Source organism: Anomaloglossus baeobatrachus, chromosome 6 (assembly GCF_048569485.1).
Source record: "Anomaloglossus baeobatrachus isolate aAnoBae1 chromosome 6, aAnoBae1.hap1, whole genome shotgun sequence".
Classification (NCBI taxonomy): Eukaryota; Metazoa; Chordata; class Amphibia; order Anura; family Aromobatidae; genus Anomaloglossus; species Anomaloglossus baeobatrachus.
In genome coordinates this window covers 502972458-502993396 of record NC_134358.1, presented here as the reverse complement: position 1 = coordinate 502993396, position 20939 = coordinate 502972458, and the positions used below count along the sequence as shown (strand labels likewise).

General features: G+C 47.8%; 1 protein-coding gene across 4 annotated transcripts in view; it reads right to left on the bottom strand.

Annotated features, from left to right (window-relative positions):
* Positions 1–20939, bottom strand: part of RBM33 (RNA binding motif protein 33) — a 222529-nt gene that overhangs the window by 119736 nt on the left and 81854 nt on the right. For 3 of the 4 annotated variants that reach the window (XM_075315440.1, XM_075315442.1, XM_075315443.1), the window contains exons 8-10: positions 14717–14901; positions 2391–2598; positions 414–472 (exon numbers count right to left, since the gene is read on the bottom strand). In XM_075315440.1, coding sequence (XP_075171555.1) covers positions 414–472; positions 2391–2598; positions 14717–14901 — 452 coding nt within the window. The remainder of the gene's footprint in view (positions 1–413; positions 473–2390; positions 2599–14716; positions 14902–20939) is intronic. The other variant, XM_075315441.1, reaches the window with a different exon arrangement.

Below are 20939 nucleotides of genomic sequence, written 5' to 3'. Positions count from 1 at the left end.
TTCTGCTAGTTCTACAGAAAATGTAGTATTTCCAAATGTGCTGATTACACCCGCTCCAGCACGGTATGAGCAGCTGAAGAGCAGATCAGCTTGGCCATTATCATTAGAAATCAGTCCGAGTTCAACCTACAAATTCTCTGATGAATCGCTGAGGTCACCAAACGGCAGCGAATTATTCAGCACAAGCTGCCGCATTTCACACATGATGAAGCCATTACATTCTGCCAACAGGTAGGCACATAGCAGCGGACAGCAGCTATCGATCCTTCTAAATTCAGTCTTATGACATTTAAAGGTGTGCAAATTAAATTTCCCATCAAAGATGGAACACACAACCACAGGCAAGTGTAATAGTATAGCAATGATTTTAAAAATGGAAAAAAATAAATAAAAAGGACGTAACCGGTACTCACGGGAAACCTTGGTGGCCCCATTGGCGGACGAGGCTGGGTTGGGACAGGCAGAAGAGGAACTGTGTTGGGGAGAAAAAAAAAAATAAAAAAAAAAATATCACATTTTAATTTTCAGAGCAATGGTCACTGGCCGTGCACATGTTCTATGGCCTAATTACATCGCCTCTGAGGCTTAAGATAAATTAACTGGTCAGTTTCATTAACATCAATCTATTTCCTTCTTCACATAAAAGGAAAAAAATATCAGTCCTAATGAAGGCAGACGAATATATTAATAGATCCCTCAATTAAAGTGGTTTTCTGGTTCTTTAAAATTGTGAAACTCATCTTTAGGCCTAAGCCGGAGCGAGTGGAGCGAGAGGAATGCGATGTTTTTTTTATCGCATTCCACTCGGACCGATATTAGCCTGTGTGTCAGCACCCATGAGCGATTATTTTCTCAGCCCTAATCGGACCGAGAAAACAATCGCAGCATGGTGCGGGTGTAACGCTAGTCTTGTTTCTCTCGCACCCATTCAAGTGTATGGGGCAAGAGAAAGATCGCACTGCACTCGCGGTACACCGGTGTACCGCAAGTGCAGGGCGAGAATGGCAACAGCCGGCTATGGAGGAGAGGGAGATAAATCCCTCCCGCCCCTCCTCAGCGCCACACCGCCCCTCCTCAGCGGACCTCAGTCACAGTGACACTCGGCTCCTGCTGTGCTGCCGTGTGAGCCGAGTGTCATGTGAGGATTGCAGTAGATCCCCATGTGGCCCTTGCCTTAGGATAGGTCTCCAGTATTAAACTGGAGGGGGTCGGAGTCTCCGCACCCCTGTTAATCAATAGTTTGAAAAATTTGCTTCACTCATTACAGCAAAGTCTGGTATTTTTGAGAGCAGATGTGCCTAGTATTACAGCGCAAATACATATACTTAATATGAGCCCTGCTGTCCTGCTCCTCTCCAAAAAAGTAATTGTCCTGTATAATAGGTGATAAGAACAGTGCATGTACAAAAGGGGAACAGGCCGTGTGGATAATGTAGGAGACATCACCCACATCAATCATGGCAGGAGAGGCAGCAACTGTGGGCACAGGATGTGCAGAGATGGCCTGTAAAAGCCCACCGGACCGCTCGGTGCTGATTAACAAACAGTGGGGAAGAGTTATTAAAGGCCTTTTTAGAAGTACGCAGGGCAGTCCAGCTAATATCAAGTGCTGAAGAGAGCTAAAAGGTGGTGGACGTGGTATATTTCAGGAAAACCTGGTGATGGGTGCCCTTTAAAGGGAATCTGTCACCAGGTTTTTACTACCTCATCTGAGAGCAGCATAATGTAGAGACAGAGACCCTGATTCCAGTGATGTGTCACTTACTGAGCTGTTTGCTGTCATTTTGATAAAAATCAATGTTTTCTCTGCTGCAGATCTAGCAGTTATACAGAGCTCATGAATATGCTGGACTACCTGCAGCACTTTAAGTAGTCCTGGAATGATAAAATCACTGATTATTCAGCAGTAGATCAAAACACATCGCTGGGATCTTTGCCCCAACATTATGCTGCTCTCAGATTGGGTGGCAAAAACTTGGTGACAGATTTTTTTTTTTTTTTAAACAACAAGGATAATGTGGAACTCGCTAGTCCCCAGTTTGGCAGAGATACCAGAGAGTTGGACCCCACCAATAAAATATTGATAACTGATCTTAAATGAACGACCATTAATTAAAAGAATAATGCAAAAAGAAAAAACAGGGAAGCCATTTTAAGTTGCCTTAAAAAAAGAACGAAAAAGGTCACAATTAGTACCCACCGGCCCCTTCTCCCACACAATAAGCCACATGGGAGATACAGGTCATGTAGCCACTAGAGGGCGCTCACTTGTGCCTGGTAAGTGCTGCACTCACATCTATAGAATGCTGTCCAATGATCAGAGATGTAACTACAGCAATAGATGTCCTGACCATAAGTGCCAATGACAAACAACTAAAAGTAATCCTTACCTTGGACTGGTGGGACATTTCCCTTAAAATGTGGATTAATATGAATATTTTTGGACTGCTGGGTTGGTGTTGCCAAGAGAGAATTTCCCCCCATCCTTGGTTTTTCCTGGGGTAACGGCAGCCCTTCGGATGATTGATTCCTAGATCGTGGCATTGGCAGGAGCGGCTGTATAGGCTGATGATGCTGGAACAGACTGCGGATCGGCTGCTAGAGGGAAGCAGAACACAAATGGACTCAGTAACACTAAGGACTCGTGCAGAACACAGAATTTTCGGACCGAGTGTGACCCATCAAAAAAAATAAACAAATAATATCAGATTCATGTGACCAATGCTATTCAATGAGGCAGCGCACGTCTGATGCTTTTCCTCGCAGTATTCAGGATTTGCCTGACAATCAGATTGCAGTCGGCCATTGAAGTCTATAGGTCCATGCGGTAAAAATAAAAATCGGATAACATCAGAACGTGGTGTCATTGTCACAAACTCACAGAATGGAGATTTCCCCCCCCTCCCTTTAATTCTCCACCTCTGAGAAAAACGGATCCCACTCGGACCAGAATCTCATTAGCATAACTGGACCATTTTTCTTGGAGGCGGAGAATAAAAAAAAACAAAAAAAAAAAAAAAAAACAACACTACTGAGCCTTAACTTGAAAGGACGGTCACACAACATTAACTCATTCCAAACTGGACTTTTTTTTTTTTTTTTTTTTTTTTTTTAAAGTCTTTGCACAGTTTTTTTCCTGTTCTTTTTAAAATTAGCTTAGCAGTACTTTTCTGACGACATAGAAAATTTGCAGTTCCGCCATTCTTTTTGGGGTTTTGTTTTTATGGCATTCCTTGTGCAATAAAAAGGACCTGGCAACACGACTCCTCAGGTCAGCAGGTTTACAGCAATACCAAACTTGAATGGCTTTATTAACCCCTTAAAGGGAACTTATCAGGTGCAATATGCACCCAGAATTATGAGCAGTTCTGGGTGCATATTGCTAGTCCCTGTATACACTAGCATAGATAAGAAAAAGAGAATTTTGTTTACTTACCGTAAATTCTTTTTCTTATAGTTCCGTATTGGGAGACCCAGACCATGGGTGTTTAGCTTCTGCCTCCGGAGGACACACAAAGTACTACACTTAAAAGTGTAGCTCCTCCCTCTGAGCTTATACACCCCCTGGTGAGCCACTCCCAGCCAGTTTAGTGCAAAAGCTGAAGGAGAATAGCCACCCACAAGTAGAACAGAGCAAGAGCCGGAACAACCGGAGACTCTGTCCACCACAACAGCCGGTGATAACACGCGGAACAAGAAATTGCCAACAGGCAACAGGGAGGGTGCTGGGTCTCCCAATACGGAACTATAAGGCCTTGTGCGCACTGGGAAATGGAATTTTCTTGAGAAAATGCCGCATGCTCTCAAAGATTACCGCACCCGCGGTAAAAAAACGCGGGAAGCCGCACCCGAAAACCGCATGCGGTTTGCAGCGGTTTTACCGCGGTATTATTGGCGGTATTGCCGCGGTTTTGCCGCGTGCTGGTTGGGATGTGCTTTATTGCATTCAATGCAATAAAGCACATTGAAAGAAAAAAAAAAAAAAAAAAGTCATTTAATTCTGAGATAGTAGATAGACAGAAGAATAGATAGAGGGATAGACAAACAGAGGGATAGATAGATAGATGACAGATCGCTGCATTTCCCACGGTCGGCAGTGAGTTCACATTACCGGCCGTGGGAAATGACCGGTAATTACCTCTGCTGTCTGCTGATTTCATTCAGCGCTGTGTCTGTGACAGTCGCGGCTGGATGGAAGCAGCGCAGGACCTGTGGATTACGCCGGAGCTGTGGATTACGCCGGAGCTTTGGTGCGGGAGGGGTTAATAAAATGGTGAACGAGGCTTTTTTGTTTTATTTAAAATAAAGGATTTTTCGGTGTCTGTTTTTTTCACTTTACTTACGGGTTGATCATGTCAGCTGTCACATAGACGCTGCCATGATCAAGCCTGGAGTTAATGGTGGTGGTCCCTCACCACCATTAACCCCTTGTATTACCTTGCTGCCACTGCTACACGGTGGCAAGAAGTGCCGAGGACACGCCGGTTCTGCCGCATAATGAATGCGACAGTGCCGGGGCAGCTGCGGCTGATATTCTCGGCTGCCGGAGGGGGAGTGAGGCGGGGGACATTAACCCTGCCCCTCTCCCTCCCCAGCCTGAGGATACCGGGCCACCGCTGTGTGCTTACCTCGGCTGGACAGTAAATATACAGCGGAGCCCACGTTCTTTGTTTTCTATATTTCCGTTTTCTTTCTATGTGTCTGTGTCTATGTGTTCTATGTCTGTGATGTGTGTGTGTCTGTGATCTGTGTGTGTTTACTCTGCACGGCTTCCTCTTCCTGTAATGACATCACTTCCCTGCAAACCGCAGACAGGCGATGTACATTACCGGAGGTAAACCGCGAAATACCGCAGGGAATAACGCAGGAAAACGCAGTGAACCGCACAGAATTTGCTGCCTGCGTTATTCCCTGCGGGATTTCATCATTAACATTGGAGTCAATGGAGTGAAATCCCGCAGCGATGTGCGGAAAAGAAGTGACATGCACTTGTTTTTGCTGCGGGATTCCCGCAGCAAAACATGCAGCTGTCAAATTCTGCCCAGTGCGCACAGGATTTTTTTTCTCCATAGGATTTGCTGGTGATTCACTGCAGAGATGTTATGAACTTTTTCTGCAGCGAAACATGCGGAAAATCCGCGGCAAAATCCGGTAAGTGCGCACATAGCCTAAGAAAAAGAATTTACGGTAAGTAAACAAAATTCTCTTCTTTATCGTTCCTTTGGGAGACCCAGACCATGGGACGTTCCAAAGCATTCCCGGGGTGGGAATAAACAGAAAAACTAAGAAGTAGGCAGAACCTAACTTCACAAATGGGCGACAGCCGCCTGAAGGATGCGTCTGCCCAAGCTCGCATCTGCCGAAGCATGAGCATGCACTTGGTAGTGCTTCGAGAAGGTATGCAGGCTAGTCCAAGTGGCAGCCTGACAGACTTGTTGAGCCGTAGCCTGGTGCCTAAAAGCCCAAGAGGCACAGACAGCTCTGGTCGAGTGTGCTTTGATCCCCGGCGGGGGAGGCACCTGAGTACTCTGGTAGGCGTCCGAAATGGTCGATCTAATCCAACGGGCTAAGGTCGGCTTAGAAGCAGGGAGGCCCTTGCGCCGACCTGTGGTTAGCACAAAAAGAGAGGTGCACCGCCTAAGCGCTGCGGTGCGAGACACATAGATTCGGAGAGCACGCACCAGATCTAGAGTATGCAGCGCTTTCTCAAAGCGATGAACAGGAGCCGGACAGAAGGAAGGTAGGGTAATGTCCTGGTTAAGGTGGAAAGCAGAGACCACCTTAGGAAGAAAGTCCGGAGTCGGACGGAGAACCACCTTGTCTTGATGAAAGACTAAAAAAGGTGACTCCGAAGAGAGCGCAGCCAAATCAGAGACTCTCCTGAGAGAAGTTATGGCAACCAGAAAGGCCACTTTCTGAGAAAGACGATACAAAGAAACCTCCCTAAGAGGCTCAAAAGGGGGTTTCTGCAATACCGTGAGGACCAAGTTAAGGTCCCAGGGATCTAAGGGCCGCCGATACGGCGGAATGATGTGAGACGCGCCTTGCATGAAGGTGCGGACCTGAGCCAGCCGAGCGAGACGCCGCTGGAACAGAACTGACAGAGCTGAGACTTGTCCCTTGAGAGAGTTGAGGGACAGTCCTAGCTGCAGACCGGACTGTAGAAAAGACAGAAGGGTCGGCAAAGAGAATGGCCAAGGAGGATGGCCGGTAGAGCGACACCAGGACAGGAAAATTTTCCAAGTCCTGTGATAGATCTTAGCGGAGGAAGCCTTACGGGCCCGAGTCATAGTGGAGATGACTTCAGGAGGAATACCAGAAGCCGTCAAAATCCAGGACTCAAGAGCCATGCCGTCAATTTGAGTGCCGCAGAATTCGGGCGGAAAAACGGACCTTGCGAGAGTAGGTCTGGACGGTCCGGGAGATGCCACGGCATCTCTGCGGACAGGTGGAACAGGTCCGGATACCAAGCTCGCCTGGGCCAGTCCGGTGCAATGAGGATGACTCGACAGCCCTCCATTCTGATCTTGCGCAGGACTCTGGGCAAGAGAGCTAGAGGGGGAAACACGTAGGTCAGACGAAACTGGGACCAGTCTTGAACCAGAGCGTCCGCGGCGAAGGCCTGAGGATCGTGGGAGCAAGCCACGTAAACAGGAACTTTGTTGTTGCGACGGGATGCCATTAGGTCCACGTCCGGAGTGCCCCATTTGCGGCAGATTGACTGAAACACTGCCGGGTGCAGGGACCACTCGCCACCGTCCATGCTTTGACGGCTGAGATAATCTGCCTCCCAGTGTTCCACGCCTGGGATGTGGACTGCGGATATGGTGGACTTGGAGTCCTCCGCCCATTGGAGGATGCGTTGTACCTCCATCATTGCCAGGCGGCTGCGTGTCCCGCCTTGGTGATTGATGTAGGCAACCGCTGTCGCGTTGTCTGACTGGACTCGAATGTGCCTGCCCGCCAACAGGTGGTGAAAAGCTAGGAGAGCTAGAAGCACGGCTCTGGTTCCCAGCACATTGATTGAAAAGGCTGACTCGGACGGAGTCCAAGTGCCCTGCGCTCTGTGGTGGAGACATACCGCTCCCCAGCCGGATAGACTGGCATCCGTGGTGAGAATCACCCAGGACGGGGCCAGGAAGGAGCGCCCTTGGGACAGAGCCACTAACCTCTGTAAGGAGGAAGGCCGCTTGTCCCAACAGCGGAGAATGTCCAGCTGCAGGGGGCGCAGATGGAACTGGGCAAAGGGAACAGCCTCCATGGACACCACCATTTGACCCAGCACCTGCATCAGACGCCTGAGAGTATAACGGCGGGGCCTCAGAAGAGAGCGCACCGCCAGCTGGAGTGACAGCTGTTTGTCTAAGGGCAACTTCACTAGAGCCGACAAAGTCTCGAACTGCATCCCTAGGTACGTGAGACTCTGGGTCGGAGTCAGAATGGACTTGGGAAGATTGACAAGCCACCCGAATTGGGCTAGAGTGGCGAGAGTGAGCGAGACACTCCGCTGACAGTCTGCGCTGGATGAAGCCTTGACTAGAAGGTCGTCCAGGTAAGGAATCACTGCCAACCCCTGGATGTGCAGAACTGCAATCACTACTGCCATGACCTTAGTGAATACCCGAGGGGCCGTGGCTACCCCGAAGGGGAGAGCCACGAATTGGAAATGATCTTCTCCTATTGCAAAACGTAGCCAACGCTGGTGTGAAACTGCAATTGGCACATGCAGATTGGCATCTCTGATGTCGATGGACGCCAGGAAATCCCCTTGGGTCATTGAGGCAATGACTGATCGCAGAGACTCCATGCGAAAGTGCCGCACCTGATCATGCTTGTTGAGAAGCTTGAGATCCAGGATGGGCCGGAAGGTACCGTCCTTTTTGGGAACTAGGAAGAGATTTGAGTAGAAACCTCTGAACCGTTCCCCGGGCGGGAACTGGTACAATTACTCCGTTGGCCTGCAAGGCTGCCATGGCCTGTGAGAAGGCGGCGGCCTTGGAGCAGGGGGGAGTTGAGAGAAAAAATCTGTTTGGCGGGCTGGAAGAGAATTCTATCCTGTAGCCGTGGGAGATGATATCTCTCACCCACTGATCGGAGACGTGTTGAAACCAAGCGTCGCCAAAGTGGGAGAGCCTGCCACCGACTAAGGACGTTGCCGGAGCGGGCAGAGAGTCACGAGGAGGCTGCCTTAGTGGCAGCACCTCCTGCGGTCTTCTGTGGACGCGCTTTTGGGCGCCAGTTGGATTTCTGGTCCTTAGCTGAGTTAGCGGAGGGCTTAGAGGACGACCAGTTGGAGGAACGAAAGGAGCGAAACCTCGACTGATTCCTACCCTGGGCAGGTTTCCTGGTTTTGGTTTGTGGCATGGAAGTACTCTTCCCGCCAGTAGCTTCTTTGATAATTTCATCCAGCTGTTCTCTGAACAGCCGGGACCCAGCAAAAGGGAGCCCAGCAAGGTATTTCTTAGAAGAAGCATCTGCCTTCCACTCTCGAAGCCACAAGATCCTGCGGATAACGAGGGAATTAGCCGAAGCCACCGCAGTGCGGTGAGAAGCCTCCAGCATGGCAGACATGGCATAAGATGAAAAAGCTGAAGCTTGAGAAGTTAAGGCAACCATCTCGGGCATAGATTCCCTGGTGAGGGAATGCATCTCCTCTAGAGAAGCAGAGATGGCTTTGAGAGCCCACACTGCTGCAAAAGTCGGGGGAAACGCGGCCCCCGCCGCTTCATACACAAATTTGGCCAGAAGGTCAATCTGACGGTCAGTGGAATCCTTAAGGGAGGTGCCATCAGCCACCGACACAACGGTCCGGGCTGAGAGCCTAGATACCGGAGGGTCTACCTTTGGGGAATGAGCCCACTCCTTGACCACCTCAGGTGGAAAGGGAAAACGGTCATCAGAACCACGCTTTGGGAAGCGTTTGTCAGGACAGGCCCTGGGTTTGGTCACAGCGGCCTGAAAACTGGAGTGGTTAAAGAACACACTCTTCACTCTCTTAGGCGAGGTAAACTGGTGCTATTCTGCCAGAGAGGGTTGCTCTTCTGATACTGGCGGATTGAGATCCAGTACAGAATTAATGGAAGCAATCAAGTCACTAAGATCTGAGTCACCCTCGGAAAGATCAATGGGGTACATGGAGTTAGCCTCCGAGCCCCCTGTAAAGGCATCCTCCTCATCCTGCGAGTCAGCTCTTGAATCAGAGCCACGGGATGAGGAAGGAGAGGAAACCCTGCGTCTCCTCTTAGGAGGACGGGGTCTGGGCCCTGATGATGAATCCTCTGTGAGCTCCGGTGGACGGAGGTCAGATGATAGAGATCCTAAGGGACCCTTAGCAGTAGAGGCACCCTGTGAAGGGGGCTGATGCATATTCAACAAAGTCCTGGACAGAAGTCCCATGGACTCAGCAAAAGACTGGGAGATGGACCTAGAAAAGGATTCTACCCAAGCCGGGGGTTCAGCCACAGGAGCCGGAGCAGCCTGAGAGACCACTGGGGGTGAGACTCCAGGCAGTGGCACCGCCAAGTTAGAGCAGACATCACAATGTGGATAGATGCTCGGTTCAGGCAGCAGGAGCTTACATGCAGCGCATACAGTATAAAGCTTTGGAGCCTTGCTCCTCGTGTGAGACATGCTGCTGGAGTGGGGACAGCTTCTACAAGAGAATGAACCCCAGAGAGTATATACAGAGGTCCACAACCAGAGACCGGTTGTGGCTTACAAGACCGCTGGCAGCGGTGTTGTGTGCCCTCCAGATCCCGAAGCCCGGACCCCCAATGCACAGCACCTCAGCAGGGATGCAGAGTGCAGGCCAGCGCAGAGTGAACCCTATCTGAGAAAATGGCCGCCGGAGCGAAGAGAGGGGGCGGGACTTGGGGCGTTCCTGTAGGAGAGCGGGATCTGGAGGGCCATAGAGACCTACAGGGGAGGAAACACGCACAGCAGTGGGGAGTGTCCCTCCCCTGTGCAGGACGGCCGCTGGGAGGAGCCGAGCCTGTCCCTCTGCATGAGTGACATGCGAGGGCAGTGAACAGAAACTAGGCCTCCGGCAAAGCCAGGGCCTAAATTTGAGCGGCAAGGCCGACACGCAGGCACCATCGGCGCGGTTCTCGGGCGACAGCTAGAGAACCCGCCGGAAATGCCAAGATAAATACAGTAAGCACACTCTCCCCATACAATAAAGCACAGGGACCCCCAACATATAAACGTCTCAGGTACTTAGCTGCTGAGACGCAGGGCCAGGTCCCTGGGGATGAGTGCTCCGGTCCAGCAGGATCCTAAAGGGCTGCGGATGGAGACCGGTCTCTTGCCAGGAATGGAGACCGCGCTGGCTCCCACTTCTGGGCTCTGGCTTGGAGGGATGGTGAAGGAGCCACGGCATGTAAGGCTCCAGCCTTGGAATCAACCTTACAACACCACCAACACAGTGGGGTGAGAAGGGACATGCCGTGGGTCCAGACGTGGACCCGCACTTCTTCAATCTCATTCCAAAAAGGAAAAAATCATATGAGAATGCATGTGTGGATGTATGCCTCCTGAACACAAAGTGATAAACTGGCTGGGACTGGCTCACCAGTGTGTTAAGTGTAGTACTTTGTGTGTCCTCCGGAGGCAGAAGCTAAACACCCAAGGTCTGGGTCTCCCAAAGGAACGATAAAGAAATACTTTTTCTAAAGATCTTTAAGATAATTTATGATATGCTAATGAGACTAAGGACTAGTGGCAAGGGCGTTTGTTCCTGCGCTCATTCCGCCTTGTTACTATGTTCGCACGCCTTAGTGTCCATTGTCACCGCCTCCGACGCCGGGCAGTGCGCATGATCAGAAGTCCCAACACTTCCGCTCATGCGCACTAGACATCTCTAAAGTCAGGATGTGTACACCCGTCTTCATACTGCGCATGACCGGAAGTCTGGGGACCTCTGATCATGCGAACTGACCCTAAACTCGGCATCTGATATGATGACAACAGACACAGGTACGCTCGTCACCGCTGAGCAATGGACAATGAATAACACATTAGCACGCCCCTGTGGGACGGACTAGCCAGGGGAACTAACGCCCATGTGACTAGTCTCTGCGCTCATTAGCATATCAAAAGATCTTTAGAAATACTTTATCTAAAGATCTCTTTATCTATGCTAGTGTATAAGGGGACAGTTAAGCAGGGATTAGCAATATGCACCCAGAACTGCTTGTGGTTCTGGCTGCATATTGCACCTGACAGGTTCCTTTATTGCCCCACGGTAAACATACTAGTTACAGATCCGGTTCCTGTGTGCGCAGTGGGCTCAGGAGCCCGAGCAGTTGGCTAAATTAAATAGCTGGCATCAGCGTCCAAGATCTGCCCCTGGCTTTTAACCATTTAAACACTGTTAATAAGACAGTGGCATTAAAATGGAGCAAACTCATGATCGCACGTCCCAGCTTCCATCAACTCACAGAATCCAAATCACCCCCATTTTCCACACATTAAAAAAAATAAAGAAAAATAAAAAAAAAATATTTGGTATTGCCGCATCCATAAAAATTCAGTGTGTCTGAATATAAAATTAACCCACAGAGTGAACTCCTTAAGGCTAGGTTCACACTTCCGTTGTTTTGCATCAGTCACAATCCGTCGCCTTGAGGAATTACGGTATCCTGCAAAATATTTTGCAGGAATCCAGTTTTTCCCCATAGACTTCTATTAGTGACGGATTGTGACTGATGATGCTGCGTTGCATCCGCTGCGTCACGGTCAGTCGTTTTTTTAACTGACCGCCGGGCGGGAGCAACGCAGTCTAACGTTTTTTGAGCAGCGCGATCCGTAGGATTTTGCTGCGCATGCTCTCTCTGGCTCCCTGCACCCATACCCAGGATACACATCGGGTAACCAAGCAATGAGCTTTGGTTAGTTACTCGATATTTACAGTGGTTACGTGTGCAGGGAGCCCGCGCTAAGCGGTGTACGCTGGTAACCAAGATAAATATCGGGTAACCAAGCAAAAAGTGCTTTGCTTATACCCGATATTTACCCTGGCTGTGCAGGGAGCCTGACACTTCCCCGCTCGACTCTGCCCCCTCCCGCACTCCGCATGTGTACACACACACACACACACACACACACACACACACACACACACACACACACACACACACACACCTGTCCCCAGCCCTGCAGTCCCCGCGGCACTGACGTCCTCAGCGCCACAGCCCCGCTCGGCTCCACCCACCCCGAACTCTCGCCCCCCCCCCCCGCACACAACGGAGTCCGACAAAGAATTATGTCCTTTGTCATCCGTTGTACAACGCACCAGTCACATGCGTCAAGCGACGCATGTGACTGATGCAAAACAACGGAAATGTGACCTTAGCCTAAGAGAAAAAAACTAAAAAAAAAACACACCAGAATTGCGTGTTTTTAAGAATTGCGTGGTTTTAACCAGACTTACCTAAACCTAAAAGACAAGATAAAAACCTCATACCCGTGTCAAAATTGTTTCCATGAAGCCGTAAGCTCGCCATGCAAAAAATGATCCCTTGCACAGCTGCATCAATGGAACAATAAAAATGTTATGAAAGTCAGAATATCAATAAACTAAATTTTTTTTTTTGTATTTTTAACAAAAAAATGAAGTTTGGTTTTGTCATAATCGAACTGACCCAGATCACGTCTCCGGGTTACTTTACCAAACAATGAACACCGTAAAAACAAAACCCAAAACACTTGGGCAGAAATGCAATGTTTTTCCTCACTATTTCATCCCACTTGGAATTTCTTCTCCATTTTTCAGTACATTATATGGCAAAATTGTGTCATTAAAAACTACAACTTGTCTAGCAAAAAACTAAAAAATTACCCAGGCATTAAGGGGTTAACACTATTTTGGGGTACATTTATTGAGATCGGTTTTTACTGAATTTATTCTTGAAGGTACGGCAATTATAAACCCCAAATTTTTATTTTTTTTGCTTTAATGCTATTGAAAGTACAAGTTAATTCATTTTATATTTTGATAGTTCAGACTTATGGACATGGCAATACCACATGTGGCAAGAGCTTCATTTTATTTCTGTCAGCAACTTTTTTGAGAGCTGAATGATGAAAGGGCAGAGAGCCTGATTCCCGGGATGCGTCACTAAGGCAAAGTTCACACATCAGTCTTTTGGCATCAGGCACAATCTGGCGTGTGCCTGATGCATAGGATCCAATGCAGAATATGCAAAAACGGATGCGCCTGATTTTTTTTTTATGGAACCGGTATACCTGATCTGTCAAAAGACTGATCCGGCGTATCCGTTTTTTTTGCTGGATCCGTTTTTTTCAATAAATTGGAGCATGCTCAGTTTAAAAAAAAACGGATCCGGCGGCCACATCCGTTTTTTGCCGCATCGCGTCCATAGACTTCCATTGTAAATCACACCGTATCGCGCTGAATTCGGCGCAATACAGTTTTTTTTTTCAGAGACAAAAAAAAACGTTCAATGAGACGTTCCATCCAGCCGCCGCAGTAAGTAATTACGCCGGATCCGTCAAACGCCGGATGCAACGCAAGGCCATTCGGCGCTAATACAAATCAATGGGGATAAAACTGACCCAGCGCTGGATCCGTTTTTTTCCGGATTGTGCCTGATGGAAAAAAACTGATGTGTGAACGTAGCCTTACTGGGCCGCTTGGTGCAGTTTTGATAGAATCACTGTTTTCTCTGCTGTAGATGTAGCAGAGCTCAGAATGCTGAGCTGTGTAAAACCCCGCCCACACCCCTGATTGGCAGCCTTTTGTGTACACTGTAAATTGTCAGCAAGAGGCCAATAAGTGGTTGGGGGCGGAGTTATATAGATTAGCTAGTCTGGCAGTAAATCTCCTGCTGAAAAAAGCACCGAGAAACACAGACTAATAGGGGGCACATCACTAGAATCATGTTCTCTGCCCCCACATGCTGTTCTCAGATTGTACAGCAAAAACCTGCTGACAGATTCCCATTAATGAAACCATTGAGATGGTGGAAGATGTATAACACAGCCAGCATATGACAGATATGGCGCTGCCTCAGCTGATGTGCTCACTCTATGCTACAGCAATCAACATGACATACATTCACATTACAAAGTCAGGAATGAGTTAAAGAAAAATAATGTCAGAGCTAAAAACACCTGCTGCTTTAAAATGCTTACGGAAATAAAGACAACTCCTTTAATATTGAAGCAGTCAGCGATTTCACCTGCAACAGAGGGGGTTACGCAATTTACATGGTCGCTGTTTGCATATGGCTTAAAGGGGTTGTCTGGCCTAAGGCTACAATTCTGCAGGCACTTTATATGACTGCAGACTTGTAAATCCTAATATCGCACGTGCTGTGAATATTCCCTGGTGTCGGCAGCGTGACCGCAAGTATGTGATTTGCATACATAAGGTCACGTGCTTACTAGATGGCCAGGGCCTCGCTGAATGCAAAGTGTACTGAGTTAGGCCAGATACGGACACATTCCCAGTAGACTGAGTATACAACTTGCACACTTGCAGTCTTGACAACCGGAAAATCCTCACAGTGTGCAGTGCACGCAATGTGAGGATTCCTAAATACACAGTCAGAGTAGGTGCAGATTTGTAGCCCAAGGACAGACAACCCCTTTAAGGAAGTGAGGTGTCCTGCAGGAAAATCATCTCCCCTTCAACAGTTATCTAATGCCCAGAATGCGAGAACAGAATTTAGAGATATTAGTAATATTAAGTTACCCCTTGGTTATGCCGATCTCTCAGGTTTCGTCGGTCAATGTCATTTCTGTGGTCTCCCATGCCACGGGACATGCCATGATTGCCCCCTCGTCTGCCACCTCGTCTCATGCCATAACGCCCTTGTTTGCGCTGGCGTTCCAGCTCCTCAAACTCCATTAGTGAAGCCTTAGCTTCCTCAGAGAGCTCTGTAATGTAGAAGCAAACCTGGTTAGTAATGGAGACGCTCACTCATCACACCACCATGGATGGGATTAAAAAGATATAACAAAAAGCAAAACAAAAAAAAACACCATAGGAACAAAGCTAAATGACTGCAAAAAAAATAAATAAAAAATAAGGCAGCTTTACAGATTAGTTACATATTCTTAGTGCAGGCCATCAATATCAGATGGGTGGGGGCAGACTCTGCATCCGCCTCCATTATTTACTAGGCTGGATCTGTGTCCAGTAGAAGAATTCAGTACCATTCACCTGAATAGGAAAGAGCTGGAAACCGCTGCAGTACCAGCCACTGCCACTAGAAAATGAAAAGAAATAATAAGGGGGCACAGACCTTGTCCTTCAGTCCCTGGTGGGGGTGCAGTGGATTCAGAATCCTCCTGATCCGATATTAATGGACTACAGCCTAAAGAGACCTTTTAAGAAATAAGGCCGGGGCCACACGGGGCACTAGTGCGATGATCGCATGAGACTCGGCTCACGCTGGTAGCACAGCGGGAGCCGACTGTCATGCGAGTGTGCCTGCGTCTGAGGTCCGACCCTGCGAGCAGACGTCAGCTGCGGGGGGTGGGCCGGCGATGCGGAGAGGCGGGCTGGCACGGAGGAGGGGCGGGAGGGATTTATCTCCCTCTCTCCTCCATAGCCACCTATTGTGATTCTCGCTCTGCACGCGCGGTATACCGCGAGGGCAGTGCGATCTTTCTCTCGCCCCATTCACTTGAATGGGTGCAAGAGTAAAGAGGCTCGCATTACACCCGCAGCATGCTGTGATTATTTTCTCGGTCCGATTAGGGCTGAGAAAATAAATCGCTCATGAGCGCTGACACACAGGCTAGAATTGGTGCGAGGGGAATGCGATGTTTTATCGCACTCCACTCGCTCTGATTTTCTCGCCGTGTGGCTTAGGCCTTACTGTTCCATCTAATAGGCTTGCCGAGATTGAAAACTAACAAACGGCTCTTTTCTCGCCCCTCCCTGGCTCCAGTGCAGCCTTGATGGGCTGCAGCGCTGACATCACAACTACAGCGCGCATTGCGGAGAGGTTAGTGGTGAAGCCGAGACCGTTAGGAGACGTACACACGTTCAGTATTTTCAGCAGAATTTCATGTTGGCAAGAAAACACCGTGTGCTTGAGATTTCAGAAATCTCATTCACTGTGCCGGTAAAGATTTGCTTTTTATCACGCAGCATCCGAACAAATTGTTCTTCCCCCAGTGACAGCCATTCTGAGACTGAAAGCAGCTCTCACCGGAGTGCCAGCGCCCATCATTCACGGTGTCTGATGGTTCATGAACGACACATCTGAGCACCCGCGATACTCAGCCATGAACCGCAAGTACCCTGATGCTCCATCCAGTAACGGCGAGCACAGTCACTCATCAGATATAAATAAAAACGCATTACAACAAAAAATTTTTTGAAGTATGAGAATTCACTTTACTAGGCAGTTACAGATCTCACTTTCCAGCTACCAACCCCAAGTGTTATGTTCTCAGTAAAATACAGTGGGTACGGAAAGTATTCAGACCCCTTTACATTTTTCACTCTGTTTCATTGCAGACATTTTTGGGAAATTCAAAAAAGTTCATTTTTCTTCTCATTAATGTACACTCCCCCCCATCCCCCATCTTGACAAAAAAAAAAACAAAATGTAGATATTTTTGCAAATTTATTAAACAAGAAAAACTGAAATATCACATGGTCATAAGTATTCACACCCATTTAGGTCACATGCTGTCCATTTCCTTGTGATCCTCTGAGATGGTTCTACTCCTTCATTTGAGACCAGCTGTGTTAATTAAACTGATAGGACTTGATTTGGAAAGGCACACGCCTGTCTATATAAGACCTCACAGCTCACAGTGCATGTCAGACCAAATGAGAATCATGAGGTCAAAGGAACTGCCCAAGGAGCTCAGAGACAGAATTGTGGCAAGGCACAGATCTGGCCAAAGTTACAAAATAATTTCTTCAGTACTCAAGATTCCTAAGAGCACAGTAACCTCCATAATCTTTAAATGGAAGAAGTTTGGGACCACCAGAACACTTCCTAGACCTGGCTGTCCAGCCAAACTGAGCAATTATGGTAGAAGAGCCTTAGTGAGAGGTAAAGAAGGATCCCAAGATCACTGTGGCTGAGCTCCAGAGATGCAGTAGGGAGTAGGGAGTATCACTGCAGCCCTCCACCAGTCGGCCCTTTATGGCAGAGTGGCCTGACAGAAGCCCCTCCTCAGTGCAAGACATATGAAATCCCACATAGAGTTTACAAAAAAAAAATAAAACACATGAAGGACTCCCAGACTATGAGAAATAAGATCCTCTGGTCTGATGAGACTAAGATAGAACTTTTTGGTGATTATTCTAAGCGGTATGTGTGGAGAAAACCAGGCACTGCTCATCACCTGCCCAATACAATCCCAACAGTGAAACAAGGTGGAGGTAGCATCATGCTTTGGGGGGGTCGGTTCAGCTGCAGTAACAGGACAGCTGGTTGCAATTGAAGGAAAGATGAATGCGGCCATGTCCGGAGATATCCTGGAAGAAAACCTCTTCCAGAGTGCTCTGGACCTCAAACTTGGCCGAAGGTTCACCTTCCAACAAGACAATAAATCAAGCACACAGCTAAAATAACAAAGCAGTGGCTTCAGAACAGCTCTGTGACCATTCTTGACCGGCTTAGCCAGAGCCCTGACCTAAATCCAATTGAGCATCTCTGGAGAGACCTGATAATGGCTGTCCACCAACGTTCACCATCCAACCTGACGGAACTGGAGAGGATCTGCAAGGAAAACAGAGGATCCCCAAATCCAGATGTGAAAAACTTGTTGCAAGAAGGCTCATGGCTGTACTAGCTCAAAGGGGTGCTCAATACTGAGCAAAGGGTCTGAATACTTATGACCATGTGATATTTCAGTTTTTCTTATGTAATAAATTTGCAAAAATGTCTACATTTCTGTTTTTTTCTATCAAGATGGGGTGCAGAGTGTACATTAATGAGAAAAAAATTAACTTATGAATTTACCAAATGGCTGCAATGAAACAAAGTGAAAAATTTAAAAGGGGTCTGAATACCGTACCCACTGTATCTTCATGCATATGCCACTTCCCAGCATGTGTTATCTACTCAGTTGCACAAGACCAGACTAGTCCATCAAAAGGCCTCCATCCATTATAGCACCACTGCTAGATTGGTGCTTTCACTTTAAGTTCACTGCCTGGTCGTATACTCGTACCTGCCGAAGCCTTCATCTAATTCCAGCGTCACTCCAGTCGGTCCTCTGTGGCTTGTGACCTGCCAGTGCCAGAGGTCACAAATCAATGCATGTCTATGAGAGCCTCATTCTGGTCTCATAGATTTGAATTGGGAGCTTGTGAGGTAACTTTAGACTTCCGGCAAGTCAAAAGTTATGGGCACAAGATGGCACCTCAAGACCGGAGCGACACAGAAAAAAAAAAGGGAAGCAACCACCGGGATTTTCGTATATAACCTAAAGCCAGTGCTATACTGGCACTATCAGGCTGATTCTATACATACCTGTAGTGGTCAGCTCGGATGTTTAGGTTTTGAAACCCAAGAAAGTAAAGTTAATAAAATCGGCAGCTGCTTGTTGAGTGACAGCAGCTGAGGATCAGATAATATCTGGGAGGAATTCATAGTTATCCCCTCCCCCTGTTAGATTTAGCATAAGTATTATACAAACGATGCAACGGTCTCTTGCAGGACCTGTGTGAGGTCATACCCATGTGACCTGGTATCCAGCTTTGTTGGCTGAGGCCCTGCCCCTTCTGGACACATGGGTATGAACTCACACAGGTCCTGCAACAAAGTGAATCGTTTGTGTAATATTAATCCGAATCAGAACAAGGGGAGGGGATAACTATGAAGATATTATCTGATCCTCAGCTGCTGTCACTCAACAAGCACCTAATTTTATCAACTTTACTTTCTTGGGTTTCAAAACCTTAACATCCGAGCTGACCACTACAAGTATGTATAGACTAAGCCTGATAGTGCCAGTATAGCACTGGCTTTAGGTTATATACGAAAATCCTGGTGACTGGGTCCCATTAACCTGCCAGAGGGTAAGTTAAAGAACAGGGAAGGGGGCTTTAATTTAAAGCACCGCTTCTGTACTGAATACTGAAAAGAAAACAAAACCTGATGTAGTGGCGCTTTAAGGCCGAGGCCACACGGGGCACTACTGCGATGCTCGCATGACACTCAGCTCGCGCTGGCAGCACGGCAGGAGCAGAGTGTCATGCTAGTATCCTTGCAACTGAGGTCCGACTGTGCGTGTGGACCTCAGCTGTGGGGGGCGGGCCGGTTGTGCAGAGGGGGGTTGGCACTGAGGAGGGGAGGGAGGGATTCATCTCCCTCTCTCCTCCGTAGCCGGCTATTGTGATTCTCGCTCTGCACGCATGGTACACCGGTGTACCGCGAGTGCAGTGCAATTTTTCTCTTGCCCCATTCACTTGAATGGGTGCGAGAGAAAAGAGTCTCACCTTACAGTCACACCATGCTGCAACTGTTTTCTCGGTCCGATTAGGGCAGAGAAAATAAATCGCTCGTGTGCTGACACACAGGCTAATATTGGTCCGAGTGGAATGTGATGTTTTATCGCACTCCACTTGCACCGATTTTCTCGCCGTGTGGCTTAGGCCTTACAATGTGCATGCACTAGTTTCCCTTTACAGCGTTACCCAATTTGGATGACTGGTCACCTGCGTCTCCATCACTGGTCATTTTGAGGACCGGAGGACTGTACTCACAAAGAAGGGTATTGGGGCCGATCTGCTGATATCATCATCCATGACTAATTTACTGTTATTTAGAATCTGTTTGTAAAAATAAGAATAAGGCAAACCCCTTTAAATGATTTTTAGGGTATATTTACATGTGTCAGTGTCGCAGAAATTTCTGTGTGAACATGATTATTTCTGCAAACGTGCACAGATTTCTACAGCGCCATTCAGATGATTTCTTAACAATCAGCAGATATGTAACAGATTTAAAAAAAAAAAAAAGGTCTGAAAACAAAAAATTGAAATCTTTTGCCTAAATCTACTGTAGAAATAAAATGTGTAATGAGGACAGAGACGTAGCCATGTAATGCTCCAGGAGGGAACGTCGGCATCACTCAATAATGGAGGTCGTCATGAATACTGGAGCTTTACGTTGCAGGAAAGTGTTAATTAGAAATCCCACACATAACATGAGAGATTTGATCTTCACCCCCCATTACCAACCCCCTTCCCTCCCCGATGCTCCCGCCTGCACCGGACCACCATTCACAGTTAATGCCGTGAATCAGCAATTATTTTTCATCTGGCTCCAAGTGTCAAGATTAATTTCACCATCCCTAGTAATAAAATGGTTTCAAATGACATCTTTAATCAGCACATAAAAATACTTCCCTCCAATAGAGACAAGCTGTCACAAAAGGTCACCAGTATGTGACAGGATGGAAATTATGTTTGTTACTTCCACTGAAATGTTAATTCATCCTTTAAGTGTTTCTTTAGATTGCTCAACATTGAAAACTTAAAGACGTCGATAATCACACTGGGTCGTGAGATATATAAAGTAAAAAGAAACACTGGACCTGGAATTCCTGAACAATTCCATCCTTAAAAAGGAACAAAAAATCCCCATAAAAGTAAAGAAAAATAAAAAGGACCATATGATACAATCATCCCGTCCTGTCACGTACCGCAATGGAAAAAAAAAAAAAATGGCCCAGAAAGGATCCATGTGCCATGTGGTCTCCTCACACAATATCATTTCTGACTCGGCGGCAGAATCAGAAACCTCCCCCATATATCTTCTTGGCACTTGGAGTCTAGGTAAGGGTATGTGCGCACGTGTGCGTATTACATGCAGTTACGCTGCGTTCTGCACCGCAGCGTAACTGCATGCGTCCTGCGTCCCCTGCACAATCTATGGAGATTGTGCAGGAGCCGTGCGCACATGGCATGTTAGAACGCAGCGATTTGGCTGCTTGCC